We start from the raw sequence: 22,814 nt of genomic DNA on the forward strand, positions 1-22,814 counted from the left end.
CTTTAGTTAGACTGACTTAAGAAGGAAGAGAGAGAAGGCTCAAATTACTAATCTTAAAAATGAAAGAGGATACACCACTACCAACCTTATAGAAATAAAAAGGATTATAAGAGGATATTATGAATGGGAGAAATAAGAAATATGAATAGACATATAGCAAGTGTAGAAATTGAATCAGTAATTTTAAAACTTTTCCCAAGAAAAGACCCAGGCCCAGACAGCTTCACTGGTGAATTTTGCCAAATGTTTAAAGATGAATTAATAGCAGCCGTTCACAAACTCTTCCAAAACATGGAAGAGAAAGGAATATTTCCTAACCAAAGTTATGACAGGAAAAAAAAAAAAAACTACAAACCAATATACCTCATGAATATAGACTCAAAAAACCTTAAGAAAAATACAGCAACATATTGAAAGGATTATATACCATAATCAAGTGAAGTTTATTCCAGGAATACAAGGTTAGTTTAACATACAAAATTGAATCAACATACAGATTTTCCTTGACTTATGATGGGGTTATGTCTCAAAAACTTACCATAAGTTGAAAATACCATAAGCCAGAAATGCATTTAATATACCTAACGTACCAAACATTATAGCTTAGCTAGCCCACCTTAAATGTGCTCAGAACACTTACATTAGTCTATAGTTAGGCAAAATCATCTAACACAAAACCTGTTTTATAATAAAATGTTGAATATCTCTTGTAATTTATTGACTACTGTACTGAAAGTGAAAAACAGAGCAGTTATATGAGTACAGAATGGTTGTAAGTGTATCAGTTGCTTACTCCTCATGATAATATGGCTGACCGGGAGCTGCAGTTTACTGCCACTGCCCAGCATCATGAAAGAGTATCATACTGCATATCATTAGTCTTGGAAAAGATCAAAATTCAAAATTTGAAGTATGCTTTCCACCGAATATGTTTCACACCATTATTAAGTAAAAAAAAAAAAATCCTAAGTCAAACCATCATAAATGGGGGCTTTCCATAATGTGTTATAGCAATAGAATAAGTGACAAAACCCATGTGGTCATCTCAGTAGTTGTAGAAAAAGCATTTGACAAAGTCCAAACCTAGCAAAGGCTGGGGGGGGGGGGGGGGGAGAATGGACAATGGAAAGTGACTGTTAATGGTACAGGGTTTCTTTTGGGTTTGAAGAAAGCGTTCCAAAATTAGATTGTGGGGGCTCCTGGGTGGCTCAGTCAGTTGAGCGTCTGACTCTTGATTTATATCAAGAAGTCACTTTCCATTGTCCATTCTCTCCCTCCCCTAGCCTTTGCTGGATACTTCATACAAATGGACTCATACAATATGTGTGAGTGGCTTCTTTCTGTGATTGGCTTCTTTCACCCAGCATAATGTTTTTGAGGTTCATCCATGTTATAGCAGGTACCAGTGCTTTATTAATTTTTATTGCCAAATAATATTCAATTGCTGGATATACTACCTTTTAAAAAATCATTCCTTAGTTGATAAACATGTGGGCTTTTTCCACTTTTCGGCTATCACAAATAACTGCTATAAACATCTGTATAAAGGTTTTGTGTGGATGTACATTTTTATTTCTCTTGGATACATACCTGAGTGTGGCACTGTCATGTCAGATAGTAGCTTCATGTTTAATATCTACAGGAACTGCTAAACTTTTTTCCAAAGTTGTAACATTTTACATTCCCAACAGCAATGTATGAGGTTCCAATTATTCCACGTTCTTGTCAAAACTCATTATCATCTTTCTTATTTCAACCATCCTAGTGATTATGAAGTGTTATCTCATGGTTTTCATTTGTATTTTCCTAACGACTAATGATGTTGACCATCTTTTCATGGGCTTATTGGCCATTTGTACATCTTCTTTGAAGAACTGTCTATTACGATCCTTTGTTGATTTGTAATTGGGCTATCTTTTTGTTCTTGTTGAGTTATAAAGTTCTTTATGTATTCTGGATACAAGTCCCTTATCAGATATTTGCAAATATTTTCTCCCATTCTGTGGGTTGTCTTCATACTTTCTTTATGACATCACTTGCCGCACAAAAGTCTTTAATTCTGATGAAGTCTAACTTACATATTTGTTCTTTTGTCACTCTTGCTTTTGGTGTCATATACAAGAAAACATTGCCTAACTCATAATACTCATATGTTGTCTTAAACAGTTTTATTTAAAGTTTTAGTTCTTGGGGTACCTGGGTGGCTCAGTCAGTCAAGCGTCTGACTCTTGATTTTGGCTCAGGTCATGATCTCAGAGTCTTGGGATCAAGCCCCGTGTTGCTCCATGCTCAGTGGTGAGTCTGCTTGAGGATTCTTTCCCTCTCCCTCTACCACTCTGCCCCCCCCCCCAAAATAAATAAATATATCTTTTAAAAAATAAACTTTTAGTTCTTATATTTAGCTCTATCATAATCCATGTAAGAGTTAATTTTTGTGTATGGTGTTATGTGGGGTCAAACTTCACTATTTTGTATGTGAATATTTAGTTATCCAAGCACAAGGGTTTAAAAAGACTATTCTTTCACCATTGAATTGTCTTAGCAATCTTGTCAAAAATCAATTGACCTTAAAAGCAAGGTTTTACATCTGGACTTTGAATTTTATTTCATCAATCTATATTGCTTTTTCTTAAATTTTTTTTATTATATTATATTAATCACCGTACATTACATCATTAGTTTTTGATGTAGTGTTCCATGATTCATTGTTTGTGTATAACACCCAGGGCTCTATTCAGTAACGTGCCCTATTCAATACTCATCACCAGGCTAACCCATCCCACACCCCCCTCCCCTCTAGAACCCTCAGTTTGTTTCTCAGAGTCCATAGTCTCTCATGGTTCGGCTCCCCCTCCAATTTCCCCCCCTTTATTTTACTCTTCCTGCTATCATCATCATCATCTTCTCCTTCTCCTTCTCTTCTCCTTCTCGTTCTTTTAACATATAATGTATTATTTGTTTCAGAGGTACAGGTCTGTGATTCAACAGTCTTACACAATTCACAATGCTCACCATAGCACATACCCTCCACAATGTCTATCACCCAGCCACCCCATCCTTCCCACCGCCCACCACTCCAGCAATACTCATTGTGTTTCCTGAGATTAAGAATTCCTCCTATCAGTGAGATCATATGATACATGTCTTTGTCTGACTGACTTATTTTGCTGGGTGAAAGAAGCCAATCACAGAAAGAAGCCACTCACACATATTGTATGAGTCCATTTGTATGAAATATCCAGCAAAGGCTAGGGGAGGGAGAGAATGGACAATGGAAAGTGACTGTTAATGGTACAGGGTTTCTTTTGGGTTTGAAGAAAGCATTCCAAAATTAGATTGTGGGGGCTCCTGGGTGGCTCAGTCAGTTGAGCGTCTGACTCTTGATTTTGGCTCAGGTCATGATCTCAGGGTCCAGCTCCTGATTTCAGCCTAGGTCATAATCTCGGGGTCATGGATGCAGCCCCACATTGGGCTCAGCAGGGAGTCTGCTTGAAACTCTCTCTCTCTGCCCTTTCCCCTCCCCCTAAAATAATAAATAAATAAATCTTTTAAAAAATTAGATTGTGGTGATGGCTTCACAACTCTGAGTATACTAAAAACCACTACATTATACACTTAAAATGGGTAGATTTTATGTCATGTGAATTATATCTCAAAATTGCTTTCAAAAGGCATGTTTCTACATGTCATTAAGACTACAGATCTTTTCCTGTTTCTTCAAGTTTATAAACTGCTTTAGAAATGTAATTTCTCAGGGTGCCTGGGTGGCTCAGTCGTTGGGCGTCTGTCTTCAGCTCGGGTCGTGATCCCAGGGTCCTGGGATCGAGCCCCACTTCAGGCTCCCTGCTCTGTGGGAGCCTGCTTCTCCCTCTCCCACTCCCCCCTGCTTGTGTTCCCTCTCTTTCTGTGTCTCCCTCTGTCAAATAAATAAATAAAATCTTTTTAAAAAAATGTAATTTCTCAACATGTATTAGCAACAGAACCTATTCTCTATGAGTCATTATACTAGTTTATTCTATCCCTGGCCCTGGCCCCAGACTTTTTGGAGATGATAGAATTGCCCTTCTGGAGAGAGGGTTGTACCTGACTAGCTCTATCTGTCAGGATAGTCTAAGTTATACCACAGTAATAACCTTCAAATCTAGAGGCTTAACACAAATTTTATATTTTATTCATGTTACGTGTCCATTGTAGATTCACAAGAGGGTTCTACTTAGCTTAGTCACTCAGGGACCAAGGCTGATAACAGCTGAGTCTTGATATATACTTCCATGACTAAAGAGGCAGGGAACAGGAATAATGCCATCAGTTCATAAACCTTCTGCCTGTAAGTGACAAGCAGCCCTAATCAGTTACATAGCCATCCCCGATTCAATGGGGGTGCAGATGGCATGAAAGGGCACTGAATGTTTCTGGGCAATAATGTATTCTACCACAGGAGGCTCATGGGGTTTGAAAAATAGCCAAGAAAAATGCCACTTCCTGGGGACCTATCCTCTGGCATTCTCTCTGAAGCGATTTCCACCTGACCATTTCCATACCCTCTCCACCAGACTTCTCTTAGATGCCTGGGGTAGCTGGGTGATTTCTTAATTACAACACTACTTAAGCCTTTTAATAAAGTCAGCAAATTAAAGACAGAGCCCAGATAAAGAAAATGCTTTCTAAAATGTCATAATGAAATTAAGGTAATGAAGTACTTGGAGGGCTCTCCTCCCTTCTTTTTGAATAAAACTTATTCCAAAAAAGCTGGAAGAGAAATGGGGCCTGAAACTAAAGAGGGAGGAAAATAAATTGTATGCCATTAGTTTAATTATGAAAATTCATTACATGAAGCCATGTAAGACAGAAAATAATGGAACTCTAATGGGTTGGCCGATAACACATTTACTAGCCTGCTCTCAGCTTGTAGTCATTGTTGAAAGGACAAAAAAGTAACAACTTTAGCATGTAGTCCTCAAAGCTATTGAAAAGATTAATCATTTCCAGTAAGCTGGAAAATGAGGGCCATTTTCTTAAATAGTATCCCCTGTATAGAGTGTTACCTTCTGAAACAGAGATGTTTGGTAATGTCAGAGGTTTAATAGATGAATCTTGAAGTTAATGGTGAGAGGCTTTACTTTTGAAATAGCTTCCTTACAGATATTTTAACATTTCTATTATAAATCCATGAAGAGGTTTTATAGGTCATTTCAATTCACACAAGCAAGAAAGACTGTTTCTTTTTCCCAATAGAGATGTATAGAACATTAATTCATACTTAAGACTAAATTGTTTAGTGATTTTTTTTTAATAAACCAAATCTGTATTTTTTTTCTGCTGTCTTTGTTTGGCATTGTCTTACCTTATTGTACACAATAATTTTCCAATCATGCTATAATCATCAAGGAGACTATTTTATATTCTTCAGTGTTCAGTTATAATAAGCCCAATCATTTGCATTAAATTCCTTTATATGGAAGTGTATCTTCTTTAACTAGATTGAACCCTGAATATTGGAGTCAAGAAACTTGCATTTTTGTGATGCCTCTTTCACTGATTAGCTTCAACAAGTCACTTAACCTTTCAAGATTTTTGTATTATCGGATGGGCAATTATGGGATTGGGTTGGAGAAAAGGAAAAGGAAAGGGGATAACAAAAGGTGAAAGTGGATGTGCAGGTGGGGGTCCTATATTAGAGAGCCTTGTAATCTAAGGAGAGAGGTTTGGATTTTGTCTTGTAGGTAAGAGGGAGCCATTGAAAGTTTTTACAGAGGAGTGATATGGTTCTATTTACATTTCAAAAATATCACTTGAGCAGCTGTTTGTTGATGGAAGGTCTGGTTTGAGATGGAGGAAAGGAGCCAATAAAAAGGTTATTGGAGAATCCAAGCAAGAAATAATGAGAGCCTAAATTAAGGCAGCGACAGTGGAGGATTAGGTCACTGACAAGGGCCAGAAACTCAACTCTGCCTTCTGTAGCAGGAAATTAAAAGTTAAATAGCAAAGGGCCTGGGTACAAGTTGGGGTAAAGAATTGGGCCCACTAATCCAATTTACAGCAGTGACGTGTCAGAATAGTTTTTGTGGGGTGGTGTTGGCAAAAGCCTGATTTTGATAAGTTGTAGAGGGGCAGGAATGAAATCCGGTTGAGACAAGTGAACATTTGCCTTCTAAGGACCTTAATTGTGATAGAGGACAGAGAGCAGGTTTTGTTGTTGTTGTTTGAAGATGAACGGGTTGGCGGTGGGAATCATGTTTGAAGGCTGTGGAGAAAGACCCTGCAGAGAGACAAGAGACTGAAAAGACACAAAGAGTACATGGAGACTGAAAAGACACAAAGATCCCAGAATAGATGAGTGTCCAGATGGAGGGATCTGCTTCCCATAGCACAAGAGTCACCTCTTCCTCTGAGACTAAAGAGAAGGATGCAAGATGTCATCTCTGTTTAATGAAATGTGTGTTTGTTATGTTAAACTGTGTCATTGTAGGCAGGGCCTATTTGCTGTGAGATTTCTTCCAGTTTGGATCTTCAGGGCTCAGTCTGGAAACCACCCTAGATATTTCAGAGGAAATTTAATACCAATGACTGGTTCCATGGCTAATGGAAGACCTGAAAAACCCAGTAGGAGACAGTAGGGCAGCTTGGAGGTTGGCAATATCAGGAAGCTGTTGGCCACCTCAAGGGCAGGAGGGCCAACCAGTGTTACTGAAGTCCAGAAACCAGAACCATCTGGTGCTTACTCAACTGCTGTGGAGGCTGCACAGAGGGTCCTGACACTACAAAGGGAAGGGCTGTTCCTTAGGAAATGGAGACATGAAGGCTCTGCCCACATAGAGAGGAGAAAATATACTTGAGTTTCCCCCTTCCTCCTGCTCTTCCATGTTCTACCAAGACCTCTCACTGGCCTAACCCATCTAGAAGCCAACTAGCAAGAAATCCTAGGAAATTCTCATCCGCCGAGGGGTTAGTTCATCTGCAATACTGAGTAGAGTAGGAGATTGCCAGAGAACGGATCTAAAAGCTAAGAAGCTCTTCCGCTGTTAGCTCACAGAACTAGATTTTTTTTAATGAATTTCTTAGTTTATGTATGCCAACACGGTATCCTAGGCAAAACAGAGAAACTCATATGTAGAACTTTTTGTCCGTAAATATATTAGGGTCCTATTTTATAATTTTCCGAGCAGTTTTGAGTTTGGCCTCATGACAGACCTGAGGCATAGGCAGAATAAGTCACTCCATCCGATTTTACACACAACAAAACTGGGACTCAGAAGGTTAATGACTTTCTTAAGATCAAACAGCAAAACAATGGCCAAACAAGACTTCCTGGGAAGATGTCTTTTCATTACTCCGTATTGCCTTTCGTGAAGCTCCTTTGAGTCACAGTCATTAAAAGTGTTAAACTCTAGTTCATCTGGAACAAATGGTAATTTCATTTGTAGGTGACCGTCCCAAAACATGTTTTATAAGAAAACTTCAACAACACTCAACCTGAAATTTTTAATTATAAGTCTGCGGACTCACATTTATCTCCTGAATTAAAGGGAGCCTTCTAGATAAGCTGCAGCATTATAGACAATGTCTATAAAACAGTGGGTCCCTTGCTTTGCATTCAGTAGAGGCTTACCCTGTGGTGAATGTAGGGTGGCTTATTCAAAATAGTAGGAGTAGCAGTAGAATTAGTAGTAGTAGTAGTAATAGAAAGGGTAGTAATAATCACAATGATTATAGCTAATACTTACTGAATGCTTTGAATGCACCAGTCACCATTCTAAACGTATTCCCTGGATTTTCTAAATGAACTCTCATGATAATCTTTCGAGGTAGACGCTGTTAATACACCCATTTGAGAAAGAAGGAAACTGAAACACAAAGAGGACAATTAACTTTCCCGTTTGTCACACAACTAGGAAGTGATCAAGCTAGGATTCAAACACAGCAGGCCCAAACTTCTAACTACTCTCTCTCTTCCTTCCTTGTTTTCTCCCATGCAGGGTCAGTATCCCTAAAAAGAATTCTTACAAATAAAAAATAAGGAAAGGCAAACATTAAAATGAAAAACTTTTAATACTCAAAGTTCTTGAAATTAATTCAGGTTGTCCCATAGCTGACAGTCATTTTTCTGCCTAAAATGCTGTGTATAAAATATCAGCACCATATTAGGTTTGAATATAAAATATTTATTTCCTGGTTGGGGACACAATCTTTTGGGGATTTAGCATTTTATATTCTTCATGGAAAACACCCACATATATATGCACCCACAAAAATCATCTTTTTTTATAGGCTTGTGTTCACAGTATTTCAAATTTCTTCACACACTGTGATCACCATATAAACAGTTCCCTGTAGTGTATACAATTGTAAATAGAATTCGGAAATAAAAAGGAGTGTGTGGGAATTCTATTGTATTTTTGAATTTACACTCCTTCTGTGGCTTGGAGTTATCCCAGTAGTAAATTTCACAGTAGCAGGCAAAACTGGTCAAGGTCATTGTTTGTAGTCTGAAAGACAACTTGGTTAAAATCCAGGTTGGTCAACATATTTGAGGAAGGGAAACCGTCTGTTCAGGTGAATGTCTTTAAGAAGGGAGACAAGAACGCTGTTGTTGAGAACCTTAGAGTTGAGATAAGGGCCTTTGCCCTGTCAGTATTGCTCAAGGTCAGTGGGATTTCTTCTTTTTAATCCTACATCGTCATAAAACCTGGGCAGTATACAGTGAGGGTTAGAGCTCAGTCAAGATTTCCGTAGATATAAAAATCTCAATTTCATTGTGAATACAAATTTGAAGAAAAATGTATCACTTGTGGGGGTTTTGGTTTTTTTTTTTTTTTTTTGGTCTTTCAAGAATTAAAGTTTATCAAAAAGCTCTGGTTTGAAATCAGGCCTCACTCTTTTACCTGTTTACTATGAAGTCTCTAACTTTAGCTTGATATTTCCTTCCAGATTTTGGAAAATTCGAGCATAGTTTTCCACTTAAACTTCTGGGTATTTTTTTATGATCTATAGATTAGAACCACAGGGCATATCCTTTTTCCTCTAGACTTTTCAAATAGCAACCCATGAGTGAGTGGTGGCTTCCAAGATTATCTTTCTTAGGTAAAATAAGTGATTTTAATTACATTTATTAACATTTTAGTTTATATTTTATACATATGTGTGTATATATACATATATATATACACACATATATGCTCTAATGTTGCTTTATATTTCTTTAATAGACAAGGGTATCCCTAAAAAGGAATTAACTTGGAAAAATATAACCAAGTCATAGGTCTCAGTTTCATGCATTCTTATGCTACCAATTAGAGATTGAATAGATGATGGATAATAAACTCTTCTTTAAAAATGCAAACACCATCTTATGGATAAAAAAGGCCCAATTACAGTGCATATTACTTTAACACTGTAGGTTTGGCTTAAGTAAGGAGGGGAAGGGATGGAAAGGTCATTTTGTACCTTAGGATATTTCTAGAAAGCGAAAGCCTTCAGGGGGTATGTTTCACCTCAGAAAGGCTTTTGAATAGTGTGAGGATCCAAAAAGTAGAAAATAAGAGCCACAGGGCTTGAGAAAATGAGTACATAAGGAAAGACAGACATTCCACAAGGATACATTTTAATTGGTTTGTAGTGTGGCAACTATTCTCTATACCTTTAAAAACTCTCTCCCTTTTTCCTTTCATAGCAAAAGTTAGTGATATTGGCTTTAGATGCTTGGTACTAATTTGGTTATTTGGCTGTACTTGTTATATGCAACAAATACAATTATTTCTTTTGATTCAAGAATAGAATGTTCTAGTTAACTGAGAAATGCCAGATTATATATACATTATACACTTTCAAGGAATAGGAGTCCACCCAAACATACTGGAACTATGGTAAAATTACTCTTGTTTGATTTTTATTATATAAACAGCATACCAACATGAAAGAACAAATATTAAAACAAAAATGACTACTCTTCAGAAACATCAATTCATTTCAATTTCCTGTGTTCCCCTTCTAGTTCATGACTTAACAGATTTAAGAAATTCAGTATAGATAGAAATTGTGTTTTGTTTGTTACGTATGACTTTGATGCCCATTTATTGCACGTTAGACCATTGGGTTGATGTATTGTGTTAGTTTCCTGTCCTCTCATTAAACACTGCAATTTTCTCATTTTTTGTACTGTATTAGTTAATGAAGGTCTTTATTCCTATAATGTATTTCTCTTCTTTTAAATATTTTATTAGGAGAAAATACCAAAAGTACGATAGTTAAGTCAGTGGGAGTAAGCATTTGTATGTCACTTGATACCTTTTGCCAGATTGTCCTGCTAGATACTGTTCCCAGCAGTAGTACGTGGATATGCGAGTTTTACCACAGCCCTTCCAGCTTTGGGTTTTATTTTTTATTAATTTAATTGGTGTCAAATTATACCGTCACTGTCTTGATTTAATGCTCTATTTTTTTATTTTTTTAAGTTAATTTTTAAAATGGAAATCTTTTATTCTTTCTCTTGTTTGAATTGCTTATTCCTATTCCTCTGTCCCTTTATCAGTGGCTTAACCCACTATGTTGGATTTGATATAACCATCTTAGCAATTTATATCATCTTAATGCTTTAGAAGCCTCCTCCATGCACTTATAGCCAGGGTTAATTACGTTTCCAGATAAACCTATTATTGGCTTACTTATTTTATGTGTGGTATATCAAGTGATCAAAGACAGAGCTTGATAATTGTCAAAGACAAACAAGAAAACATAGGTCATTTGGTTTAGCAAGATTCTTACATTTGAAATTTTATTCTAATTTTTTTTAATTTTTTTTGTTATGTTAATCCCCATACATTACATCATTAGTTTTAGATACAGTGTTCCATGATTCATTGTTTGTGCATAACACCCAGTGCTCCGTGCAGAATGTGCCCTCCTCAATACCCACCACCAGGCTAACCCATCCTCCCACCCCCCTCCCCTCTAGAACCCTCAGTTTGTTTTTCAGAGTCCATCATCTCTCATGGTTCGTCTACCCCTCCGATTTCCCCCCCTTCATTCTTCCCCTCCTGCTACATTCTTTTCTTCTTCTTTTTTTTTTTCCTTTCTTAACATATATTGCATTATTTGTTTCAGAGGTACAGATCTGAGATTCAACAGTCTTGCACAATTCACAGCACTTACCAGAGCACATACCCTTCCCAGTGTCCATCACCCAGTCACCCCATCCCTCCCCCCGCACCCCCCACTCCAGCAACCCTCAGTTTGTTTCCTGATATCAAGAATTCCTCATATCAGTGAGGTCATATGATACATGTCTTTCTCTGTTTGACTTATTTCGCTCAGCATAATACCCTCCAGTTCCATCCACGTCATTGCAAATGGCAAGATCTCATTCCTTTTGATGACTGCATAATATTCTTTTTTTTTTTTTAAGATTTTATTTATTTATTTTACAGAGAGAGACACAGCGAGAGAGGGAACACAAGCAGGGGGAGTGGGAGAGGGAGAAGCAGGCTTCCCACGGAGCAGGAAGGCCGATGCGGGGCTTGATCCCAGGACCTTGGGATCATGACCTGAGCTGAAGGCAGTCGCTTAACAACTGAGCCACCCAGGCGCCCCTGGCTGCATAATATTCTATTGTATATATATACCACATCTTCTTTATCCATTCATCTGTCGATGGACATCTTGGCTATTTCCACAGTTTGGTTATTGTGGACATTGCTGCTATAAACATCAGGGTGCACGTACCCTTTCGGATCCCTACTTTTGTATCTTTGGGGTAAATACCCAGTAGTGCAATTGCTGGATCATACGGTAGCTCTATTTTCAACTTTTTGAGGAACCTCCATACTGTTTTCCAGAGTGACTGCACCCGCTTGCATTCCCACCAACAGTGTAGGAGGGTTCCCCTTTCTCCGCATCCCCGCCAACATCTGTCATTTCCTGACTTGTTAATTTTAGCCATTCTGACTGGTGTGAGGTGGTATCTCATTGAGGTTTTGATTTGGATTTCCCTGATGCCGAGCGAATGTTGAGCACTTTTTCATGTGTCTGTTGGCCATTTGGATGTCTTCTTTGGAAAAATGTCTGTTCATGTCTTCTGCCCATTTCTTGATTGGATTCTTTGTTCTTTGGGTGTTGAGTTTGATGAGTTCTTTATAGATTTTGGTTACTAGCCCTGTATCTGATATGTCATTTGCAAATATCTTCTCCCATTCTGTCGGTTGTCTTTTGGTTTTGTTGACTGTTTCCTTTGCTTTGCAAAAGCTTTTTATCTTGGTGAAGTCCCAATAGTTCATTTTTGCCCTTGCTTCCCTTGCCTTTGGCGATGTTTCTAGGAAGAAGTTGCTGCGGCTGAGGTCAAAGAGGTTGCTGCCTGTGTTCTCCTTTAGGATTTGGATGGACTCCTGTCTCACATTGAGGTCTTTCAACCATTTGGAGTCTATTTTTGTGTGTGGTGTAAGGAAATGGTCCAGTTTCATTCTTCTGCATGTGGCTATCCAATTTTCCCAACACCATTTGTTGAAGAGACTGTCTTTTTTCCATTGGACATTCTTTCCTGCTTTGTCAAAGATTACTTGACCATAGGGTTGAGGGTCCATTTCTGGGCTCTCTATTCTGTTCCATTGATCTATGTGCCTGTTTTTGTGCCAGTACCATGCTGTCTTGATGATGACAGCTTTGTAGTAGAGCTGGAAGTCCGGAATTGTGATGCCACCAGCTTTGCTTTTCTTTTTCAACATTCCTCTGGCTATGCGGGGTCTTTTATGGTTCCATACAAATTTTAGGATTATTAGTTCCATTTCTTTGAAAAAAGTAGATGCCATTTTGATGGGGATTGCACTGAATGTGTAGATTGCTCTAGGTAGCATTGACATCTTCACAATATTTGTTCTTCCAATCCATGAGCATGGAACGTTTTTCCATTTCTTTGTGTCTTCCTCAATTTCTTTCATGAGTATTTGATAGTTTTCTGAGTACAGATCCTTTGCCTCTTTGGTTAGATTTATTCCTAGGTATCTTATGGTTTTGGGTGCAATTGTAAATGGGATCAATTCCTTAATTTCTCTTTCTTCTGTCTTGTTGTTGGTGTATAGGAATGCCACTGACTTCTGTGCATTGATTTTATATCCTGCCACTTTACTGAATTCCTGTATGAGTTCTAGCAGTTTTGGGGTGGAGTCTTTGGGGTTTTCCACATAAAGTATCATATCATCTGCAAAGAGTGAGAGTTTGACTTCTTCTTTGCCAATTTGGATGCCTTTGATTTCTTTTTGTTGTCTGATTGCTGTGGCTAAGACTTCCAATACTATGTTGAATAGCAGTGGTGATAGTGGACATCCCTGCTGTGTTCCTGACCTTAGGGGGAAAGCTCTCAGTTTTTCCCCATTGAGAATGATATTCGCTGTAGGTTCTTCATAGATGGCTTTTATGATATTGAGGTATGTACCCTCTATGCCTATACTCTGAAGAGTTTTGATCAAGAAAGGATGCTGTACTTTGTCAAATGCTTTTTCTGCATCTGTTGAGAGGATCATATGATTTTTGTTCTTTCTTTTGTTAATGTATTGTATCACATTGATTGATTTGCGGATGTTGAACCAACCTTGCAGCCCAGGGATAAATCCCACTTGGTCGTGGTGAATAATCCTTTTAATGTACTGTTGGATCCTATTGGCTAGTATTTTGGTGAGAATTTTTGCATCCATGTTCATCAGGGATATTGGTCTGTAATTCTCCTTTTTGATGGGGTCTTTGTCTGGTTTGGGGATCAAGGTAATGCTGGCCTCAGAAAATGAGTTTGGAAGTTTTCCTTCCATTTCTATTTTTTGGAACAGTTTCAGAAGAATAGGTATTAATTCTTCTTGAAATGTTTGGTAGAATTCCCCTGGGAAGCCATCTGGCCCTGGGCTTTTGTTTGTTGGGAGATTTTTGATGACTGCTTCAATTTCCTTAGTGGTTCTAGGTCTGTTCAGGTTTTCTATTTCTTCCTGGTTCAGTTTTGGTAGTTGATACATCTTTAGGAATGCATCCATTTCTTCCAGGTTATCTAATTTGCTGGCATAGAGTTGCTCATAATATGTTCTTATAATTGTTTGTATTTCTTTGGTGTTGGTTGTGATCTCTCCTCTTTCATTCATGATTTTGTTGATTTGGGTCATTTCTCTTCTCTTTTTGATAAGTCTGGCCAGGGGTTTATCAATCTTGTTAATTCTTTCAAAGAACCAGCTCCTTGTTTCGTTGATCTGTTCTACTGTTCTTTTAGTTTCTATTTCATTGATTTCTGCTCTGATCTTTATTATTTCTCTTCTCTTGCTGGGTTTAGGTTTTATTTGCTGTTCCTTCTCCAGCTCCTTTAGGTGTAGGGTTAGGTTGTGTACTTGGGACCTTTCTTGCTTCTTGAGAAAGGCTTGTATTGCTATATACTTTCCTCTTAGGACTGCCTTTGCTGCATCCCAAAGATTTTGAATAGTTGTGTTTTCATTTTCATTGGTTTCCATGAATTTTTTTAATTCTTCTTTAATTTCCTGGTTGACCCATTCATTCTTTAGTAGGATGCTCTTTAGCCTCCATGTATTTGAGTTCTTTCCGACTTTCCTCTTGTGATTGAGTTCTAGTTTCAAAGCATTGTGGTCTGAAAATAGGCAGGGAATGATCCCAATCTTTTGGTACCAGTTGAGACCTGATTTATGACCTAGGATGTGATCTATTCTGGAGAATGGTCCATGGGCACTAGAGAAGAATGTGTATTCCGTTGCTTTGGGATGGAATGTCCTGAATATGTCTGTGAAGTCCATTTGGTCCAGTGTGTCATTTAAAGTCTTTATTTCCTTGTTGATCTTTTGCTTAGACGATCTGTCCATTTCAGTGAGGGGGGTGTTAAAGTCCCCCACTATTATTGTATTGTTGTCAATGTGTTTCTTTGCTTTTGTTATTATTTGCCTTATATAATTGGCTGCTCCCATGTTAGGGGCATAGATATTTACAATTGTTAGATCTTCTTGTTGGATAGACCCTTTAAGTAGGATATAGTGTCCTTCCTCATCTCTTATTACAGTCTTTGGTTTAAAATCTAATTTGTCTGATATGAGGATTGCCACCCCAGCTTTCTTTTGGTGTCCATTAGCATGGTAAATGGTTTTCCACCCCCTCACTTTCAATCTGGGGGTGTCTTTGGTTCTAAAATGAGTCTCTTGCAGACAGCATATCGATGGGTCTTGTTTTTTAATCCAATCTGATAGCCTGTGTCTTTTGATTGGGGCATTTAGCCCATTTACATTCAGGGTAACTATTGAAAGATAGGAATTTAGTGCCATTGTATTGCCTGTAAGGTGACTGTCACTGTATATTGTCTGTGTTCCTTTCTGGTCTATGTTGCTTTTAGGCTCTCTCTTTGCTTAGAAGACCCCTTTCAAGATTTCTTGCAGGGCTGGTTTCGTGTTTGCAAATTCCTTTAGTTTTTGTTTGTCCTGGAAGCTTTTTCTCTCTCCTTCAATTTTCAATGACAGCCTAGCTGGATAGAGTATTCTTGGCTGCATATTTTTCTCATTTAGGGCTCTGAATATATCCTGCCAGTCCTTTCTGGCCTGCCAGGTCTCTGTGGATAGGTCTGTTGCCAGTCTAATGTTTCTACCATTGTAGGTTACAGATCTCTTCTCCCGAGCTGCCTTCAGGATTTTCTCTTTGTCTCTGAGACTCGTAAGTTTTACTATTAGATGTCGGGGTGTTGACCTATTTTTATTGATTTTGAGAGGGGTTCTCTGTGCTCCCTGGATTTTCATGCCTGTTTCCTTCCCCAAATTAGGCAAGTTCTCTGCTATAATTTGCTCCATTATACCTTCTGCCCCTCTCTCTCTTTCTTTTTCTTCTGGGATCCCAATTATTCTAATGTTTCGTCTTATGGTATCGCTTATCTCTCGAATTCTGCCCTTGTGATCCAGTAGTTGTTTATCTCTCTTTTTCTCAGCTTCTTTATTTTCCATCATTTGGTCTTCTATATCACTGATTCTCTCTTCTGCCTCATTTATCCTAGCAGTTAGCGCCCCCATATTTGATTGCTCCTCATTAATAGCCTTTTTGATTTCTACTTGGTTAGAATTTAGTTCTTTTACTTCTCCAGAAAGGGTTTCTCTAATAACTTCCATGCTTTTTTCAAGCCCAGCTAGTATCTTTAAAGTGATGATTCTGAACTCTAGATCTGACATCGTACTAATGTCCGTATTGAGTAGGTCCCTGGCAGTCGGTACTACCTCTTGTTCTTTTTGTTGAGGTGATTTCTCCCGTCTTGTCATTTTGTGCAGAGGAGAATAGATTAATGAGAGAACAAAATGCTAACAGGGTAACAACATCCCCAGAAAATATACTGTAAACAAATCAGAAAAGACATGAAGCAGTGGGAAAAGAAAGGGAAAGAGAGGAAAAAGAAAAAAGAAAAAGAAAAAGAAAAAGATAAAAACAAACAAAAACAGAACAAAACAAAACAAAACAAAAACAGAATGTGATCAATTATGATCAGGCTGGTATATAGATCAGTGCCACACACTAGATTTGGGGTGTATTTTGGTCTGTTAAAAGAAAGTGCCTCCCAAAATTTTAAAGAAAGAAAAACTTTATATGTACAAAAATAAGGGTTGATATGATGAAGGGATGGAATATGACTGTAAAGATGGAAATTATAAAAAATTTTATAAAAGGAATTGATAAGTTGTTTAAAAAAAGAAAGAAGATGATTTAAAAAAAAAAAGGGAGAGAATGTGATCAGGCAGGGGAGTAGAAAAAAACCATACACTAGAGATTTAGAGTATATTTTGATCTGTTAGAAGGAACTATCTCAAAATTTTAAAGAGAGAACAACTTATATATATATGCCAAAAATACGGGTAACTACTATGAAGGGATAGAATATGACTCTAAAAATGAAAAATAATGTTTTTTAAAAAAGGGATTGATAAGATGTTGGTTGAAAAAGGGAAAAAGAAAAATTCAAAAAAAAAAAAGAAAAAAGACAGTTAAAAAAAATTAACTTTGAAAGACTAAAGAATCATGGTAAAAAAGCCATGAATTCTATGTGCAGTATTCCCCTAGCGCTGGAGTTCTGCTGTTCTCATTGATCGGTAGACTTGGTCTTGGCTGGCTGTTCTCGCTGATCTTCTGGGGAGGGGCCTGTTGCCGTGGTTCCCAAATGTCTCTGCTGGAGGCGGAATTGGCCCGCCCTTGCCCCCTCCCGGCTAAGTAATCTGCTGGGGTTTGCTCTCCGGGGCTTTTGTTCCCTGCGAGCTTTCCGTACAGCTTTGGAGGCAGAGAGTGAAAATGGCGGCCTCCCAATCTCTGCCCCGGAGGAGCCGAGAACTGTGACCTCACGTTTCTATCTCTGGCACCCGACTCGGTGTGGAGTCTCCAAACCCAGCAGATCCCTGCGGTGCGCTCCCGCGCGGCTCCTCCCGGGGGAGGAAGGGGAGTCTCCCCGGATCTGCCGCTTGTTGGGTCCCTGCTGGAGGAGCAGTGGCCCGACTGTGCCGCGGATCACGGTTTATGGCAACCCCGAGCTGAGAGCCCGCACCTGGGCTCCGCCTCTGCAGCCGGCTTCCCTGCTCCATTACCTGGGAGCTCTGCCACACTCAGGCACCCCCGGTCTTTCTGTGACCCCGAGGGTCCTGAGACCACACTGTCCCGGAGGGTTCCACCCCCCGCTTAGCCACCAGAGTGACGTCCCTCAGCGGAACAGACTTTTCAATGTTCCGATTTTGTGCGCCGCGGCTCTATCACTTGCCAGAAGCGGCCGACGGAGGCCCCTCCCCCGCCGTCTATCCTCCCGAATATCGCCTCGGATTCACTTCTCCGCACGTCCTACCTTCCAGAAAGTGGTTGCTTTTCTGTTCAGAGAGTTGTTGCTCTTCTTTTCTTCGATCTCCTGTTGAGTTTGTAGGTGTTCAGATTGGTTTGATCCCTATCCAGCTGAATTCCTGAGAGGAGACGAAATCCAGGTCTCCTACTCCTCTGCCATCTTGCTCCGCCCCTCATTTTATTCTAATTTTAAAGGAGGATATTTATTAAGGTATTATGAATAAACTGGTCCTTTGAAAACGTTCACAACTAGAATAACAGTACTGTTCTTTTGATGTGTGATATTTTCTATATGCAGCTGTAGTTGAATGCCAGTAGATGGCACTAATTACATAAACAATTCAACAATTTAATGAAGGGGGAAAGAAATACATGAGATTTGCTTTTCCATTCAAATTTTGGTATGTCCCATACTCAACAATTATATGGGAGCTTACTTTTATAGTTCTCTACCATGAAAAAAATAATTAAACCCAGTTGATTTCCAATTAATTGGCACTAAATCGAAATACCCGATACTGAGTATTGCTCAAGATGCAGCATTTGAAAAGTTTTGTCATGAAAAGTGGGTTAGTTTATACAGTCATGATTGACTAAATCACGTGGTAGGTTAAAAGTAATCATGTAGACATGTTCTGACCTGAGGATTCAAAAGCTATTTATGCAAAATTTTAAGAAACTACAACTCAGGATTTCAGAGAAAACTGACATTCATTTTCTTTCCCGTATGCATCCACAGCAGTTGGCCAAAGACCTCCGCCAGTGGCAGATAAATGTAGATGTTGCAAATGATTTGGCACTGAAACTTCTCCGGGATTATTCTGCAGATGATACCAGAAAAGTTCACATGATAACAGAGAACATCAATGCCTCTTGGGCAAGCATTCATAAAAGGTATGAATGACATTATTTCTGAAACTAGTGTTGGCTGCCATGATGGATGGGTGGTGACACTGGGTGGACCACGCAGATTTGTTTTCCTGATCCTGCTAAACTGGGGCTTCAGAGGATCCAAGGTGACAAATGCCAAGCAAATACGCAGGCTCGCCTGAATCCTCTAGAATTTTACATGTGAGGGACCTGAAGACTGGTGAAATTAAGTGATTTGCCCAGGCAATGATATAACTAAGAGTTTAGACAAACAGAAATACTGATTTATAGCCGGAAGAGCCATTTGTCAATATGTTTTGAGAACTCTATCCAAAGAAATATTCTATTCCATAGTGACACATGCTGCCCCATTCTTAATCTGACAAGGAAGTTACTTGGCGTTTCATGATGGGATTATAGCTGTCCATGGTGCCATCATTGCATCTCACTCCACATACTAAATGAGAAAATCCGTGCAGTGTCACATGACTCAGAACTTCATTTCCCCTTCCGTATCAATGAAAATTAACAGCTCTTAGAGATACTATCTCCTCAAAGTAGATTCTGTGTCCTTATTATGCACTCCTTTAACCCCATGTGCTTTTCTTTTAATAGCATGTGTCCTAATTTTAAATAAAAACCTGAATTATGTAAATAACTGTTTAATGTTTGTCCTTCATATTAGTCTAAACTCCCTAAGGACAGAGACCCTCTTTCTTTTTTTTTTTTTTTTTAAATTATGTTCAGTTAGCCAACATACAGTACATCATTAGTTTTTGATGTAGTGTTCAACGATTCATTATTTGCATATAACACCCAGTGCTCATCACAACATGTGCCCTCTTTAATACCCATCACCTGGTTATCCCATCCCCCCACCCCCTCCCTTCTGTAACCCTCAGTTTGGTTCCTGGAGTCCAGAATCTCTCATGGTTTGAAAGACCCTCTTTCTTATTTGACACATCCTGAGGTCCTGAACCAAGTGATACAATGGGGAGCTGGGAAATACTTGTTGAATGATGACTCTCTTTGCATAATGTAGTTACCTTTTTCATGCTATGGTAACTTAAGGATTATTGGATACTTATTTTTAGTTCTCTCAAAAAACAGGGGCTATTCAGCTCAGGTCATGATCCCAGGAGTCCTGGGATCCAGCCCCCGAGTCGGGCTCCCTGCTCAGGGGGGAGTCTGCTCCATCTCTTTTACCCCTCCCCACTGCTTATGCACTCTCTCTCTCTCAAGTAAATAGATAAAATCTTAAAATAAAAACCAGGGGCAAAAAGAGTACCTGTACAGTGATGAGGAAAGCCACAGTGAAATGTAAATAAATTCCAGAAGATGACATGAATTACTGAAGATGTCATTTAGGTGGCCTTTATTAAGAAGAAAAGGCCTCCATCAGGGGGAGAAAAACCAACAGATTTTGAACTAAGAGCAGAAACTCAGGAGTCACAAGCTGCTGATATGCGGAAACTGAGAAAGCAAGTAAATCTTGAAACTGAGTTAGGAATTAAAGAGTGAAAATTCCTGCGAAACTGGATTTACATCGGTGGCCCTGAGGGAAGAGAGCAGCTCTATTCTTGAATTCCAGATAGTGGGTGTTCAGATGACCATGGAAAAGAAGTTTCAACCTGAAGTTGGGAGTTACTTTCAGGGCCCTATCACACGGACCCTGGTGGAGAGAGGACAAGCTTGAATAGGGGAGTGATAATAGGAAAAAAATTCTTAAAGTTACTGCCCCCTCTCAGTGGCAAGGTTTGAATTTTCCAGTTCAAATATAGATCTGATATCTGTTGAATTAAATAAGGGCAGATTAGGCTCAGGAAGACTTAGGCATATGTGAGCCAATGGTATCAGAAGCTCAATAGTTAGATCTCAATGGGAAATGCTTGTTTGTCAAAGAGAAGCCTCTTCTTTGGGAAAGCAAATTAAGATCAGAAATCAATTTGGTGAGTTTAGGGAATGTAAGCTAACAAGGGGCCAAAATGAAAACTTGTTTCTGGTACAAACCTAGGGCTTCAGGGAGGTCCTATCCCATCTGTGCAGCTCTTTCTTTTTTTTTTTTTTTTTTTTTAAGATTTTTTTTTATTTATTTGACAGAGAAAGACACAGCGAGAGAGGGAACACAAGCGGGGAGTGGGAGAGGGAGAAGCAGACTCCCCGCCGAGCAGGGAGCCCGATGCAGGACCCGATCCCGGGACTCCAGGATCATGACCTGAGCCGAAGGCAGTCGCCCAACCAACTGAGCCACCCAGGCGCCCCTGTGCAGCTCTTTCTGGAAGCCCCCTGGCTCCACACTCCCATGCTCCTCTGATGTCCAAGCTGCTCTCTTCTTTAAATCACTTCCTCAAGGTCTTGGATTCTTCAGAGGAGGGGCTTCCAGTTTATATTTTTTGACTTGGTCCCTAAAAATCTACCACCTAAAGAAGGTATATAGTTATTTCTCCAATGGCTAAAGTTAAATAGAATGTTAGCAGCTAAATTACATTTTCCACTGGCCCCTACAGAAGCTGAAGTCTGCCAAACTAATTTTGACTCATGCCTCTAAAATTCTTCCCTGTGCCTTTCTCACATGTACTCTGTGAAAATGCATCCACTTGTGTCGTTTCAGTCCACTAATGACTATCCATTTATGTCATTTGCCGCTGACAATGATTTTGTGACTTTCAGACCTGAAAAATATGTATTATTCCTTCCTCTTTACCTAGTTAAGTTCTGTTCATTATCCAGGTCTCAGTGTAAATGCCAATTCCTTCGGGAAGCCTTTTCAGTGCACACTCTTTCTCCATCTCATCAGCCACCGTTTAAGTGCTCAGGAGCCACAGGTAACTAGTGACTTCCCTATTGGACAGTGCAAAAGAGAGCATTTCAATCATCACAAAAAATTTGGTTGGTAGTCCTGCTGCAGATCATCTTTGTCTATGTCCAGCTAAGCAATATAGGGCACACTTACAACAATTTCTTAAAAGTAAAAAGGTGTCGGTTCACATTATTTTATTTCCATGTTTATACTTTATATCTTCTGTTTATCCACTTTGTAGAGTTGGTATTTAAAGTCTCTAAAACTACAACTATCACAGGATAGAAACACTTTGACTTTTGTTGTTAATCTTATAAACATAATTTTAAAAGGAGAAATTATTAACATTGATATTTGGGTTATGGAAAAAAAGTATCTCACATCTTTGAAAAGTACCTATAAATAAGACTTTCTAGGTAGAAGGGACTCTGCTGTAAGCATTCTGGTTACATCATTTCTCACAGTTCAGGCTTTACTGCAGAACACTCATGCACTGCCTGCCCTGAAACTTTTCAGTCATATAGAGAAATACGTGCAAAATATCTGTACATTTAGAAGCCTATTTAAAGCAATAAACTCTTCAATGCATTTCCAATTGTTGAATAACACGTAAAAATTGTAACTTGAAAAACCTTGATATTATATACTGATAGGCTGTAGTTTTGAGACATAATCAAAAACAAGAGTGAACTGGGGCACCTGGGTGGCTCAGTCAGTTAAGCTACTGACTCTTGGTTTCGGCTCAGGTCATGATCTCATAGTCATGGGATCGAGCCCTGCGTCAGCCTCCATGCTCAGCATAGAGTCTGCTTGAGATTCTTTCCCCTCCCCCTCTTCTCTTCCCCCTGCTTGCACGGACACGCATTCTCTCTCTCTCTCTCTCTCTTTCTCTCTCTCTCTCAAATAAATAAATGAAATCCTTTTAAAAAGTGAACTAACTTTGTTTTGTATTTTAGTGTTCAGCTTAAGTTTATTAATAGGTCGTAAGAACCTTCGAATTCTACCCTGGCTTTGATAGGACCTTTACCATTTCATATGGAGAAATACAAATAGCCACATGTGCCTAAAAGGAATTATCTACCATGCCTGATTAAAAGAAAAGGGTACTTCTCAACTAAATTCTGTAGTTTAACAATTCAGATCAGAACATAGATCATCACTGTGACCTATGTAGGAAAATATTTTGTTTTCCTGATCAGATTTCTGATAGAGTCCATGTTAACATAGAAAGCCAGAAACGAGGGCCTCTCCAAGTTCATTTCTTTGTTTTCAACCTCTATGAATAGATATGAATTGGTGAATAAGATAATATTAGATGTGATATTACAAA

The 22,814-nt window shown here is 38.9% G+C and overlaps 1 protein-coding gene across 1 annotated transcript in view; it reads left to right on the top strand.

Annotated features, from left to right (window-relative positions):
* The window catches only part of DMD (dystrophin), a 2,077,064-nt gene that overhangs the window by 1,544,449 nt on the left and 509,801 nt on the right, over positions 1 to 22,814 (top strand). The window contains exon 54 of the mRNA XM_021677947.1: positions 18,554 to 18,708. Coding sequence (XP_021533622.1) covers positions 18,554 to 18,708 — 155 coding nt within the window. The remainder of the gene's footprint in view (positions 1 to 18,553; positions 18,709 to 22,814) is intronic.

This window comes from Neomonachus schauinslandi, chromosome X, assembly GCF_002201575.2.
Source record: "Neomonachus schauinslandi chromosome X, ASM220157v2, whole genome shotgun sequence".
Classification (NCBI taxonomy): Eukaryota; Metazoa; Chordata; class Mammalia; order Carnivora; family Phocidae; genus Neomonachus; species Neomonachus schauinslandi.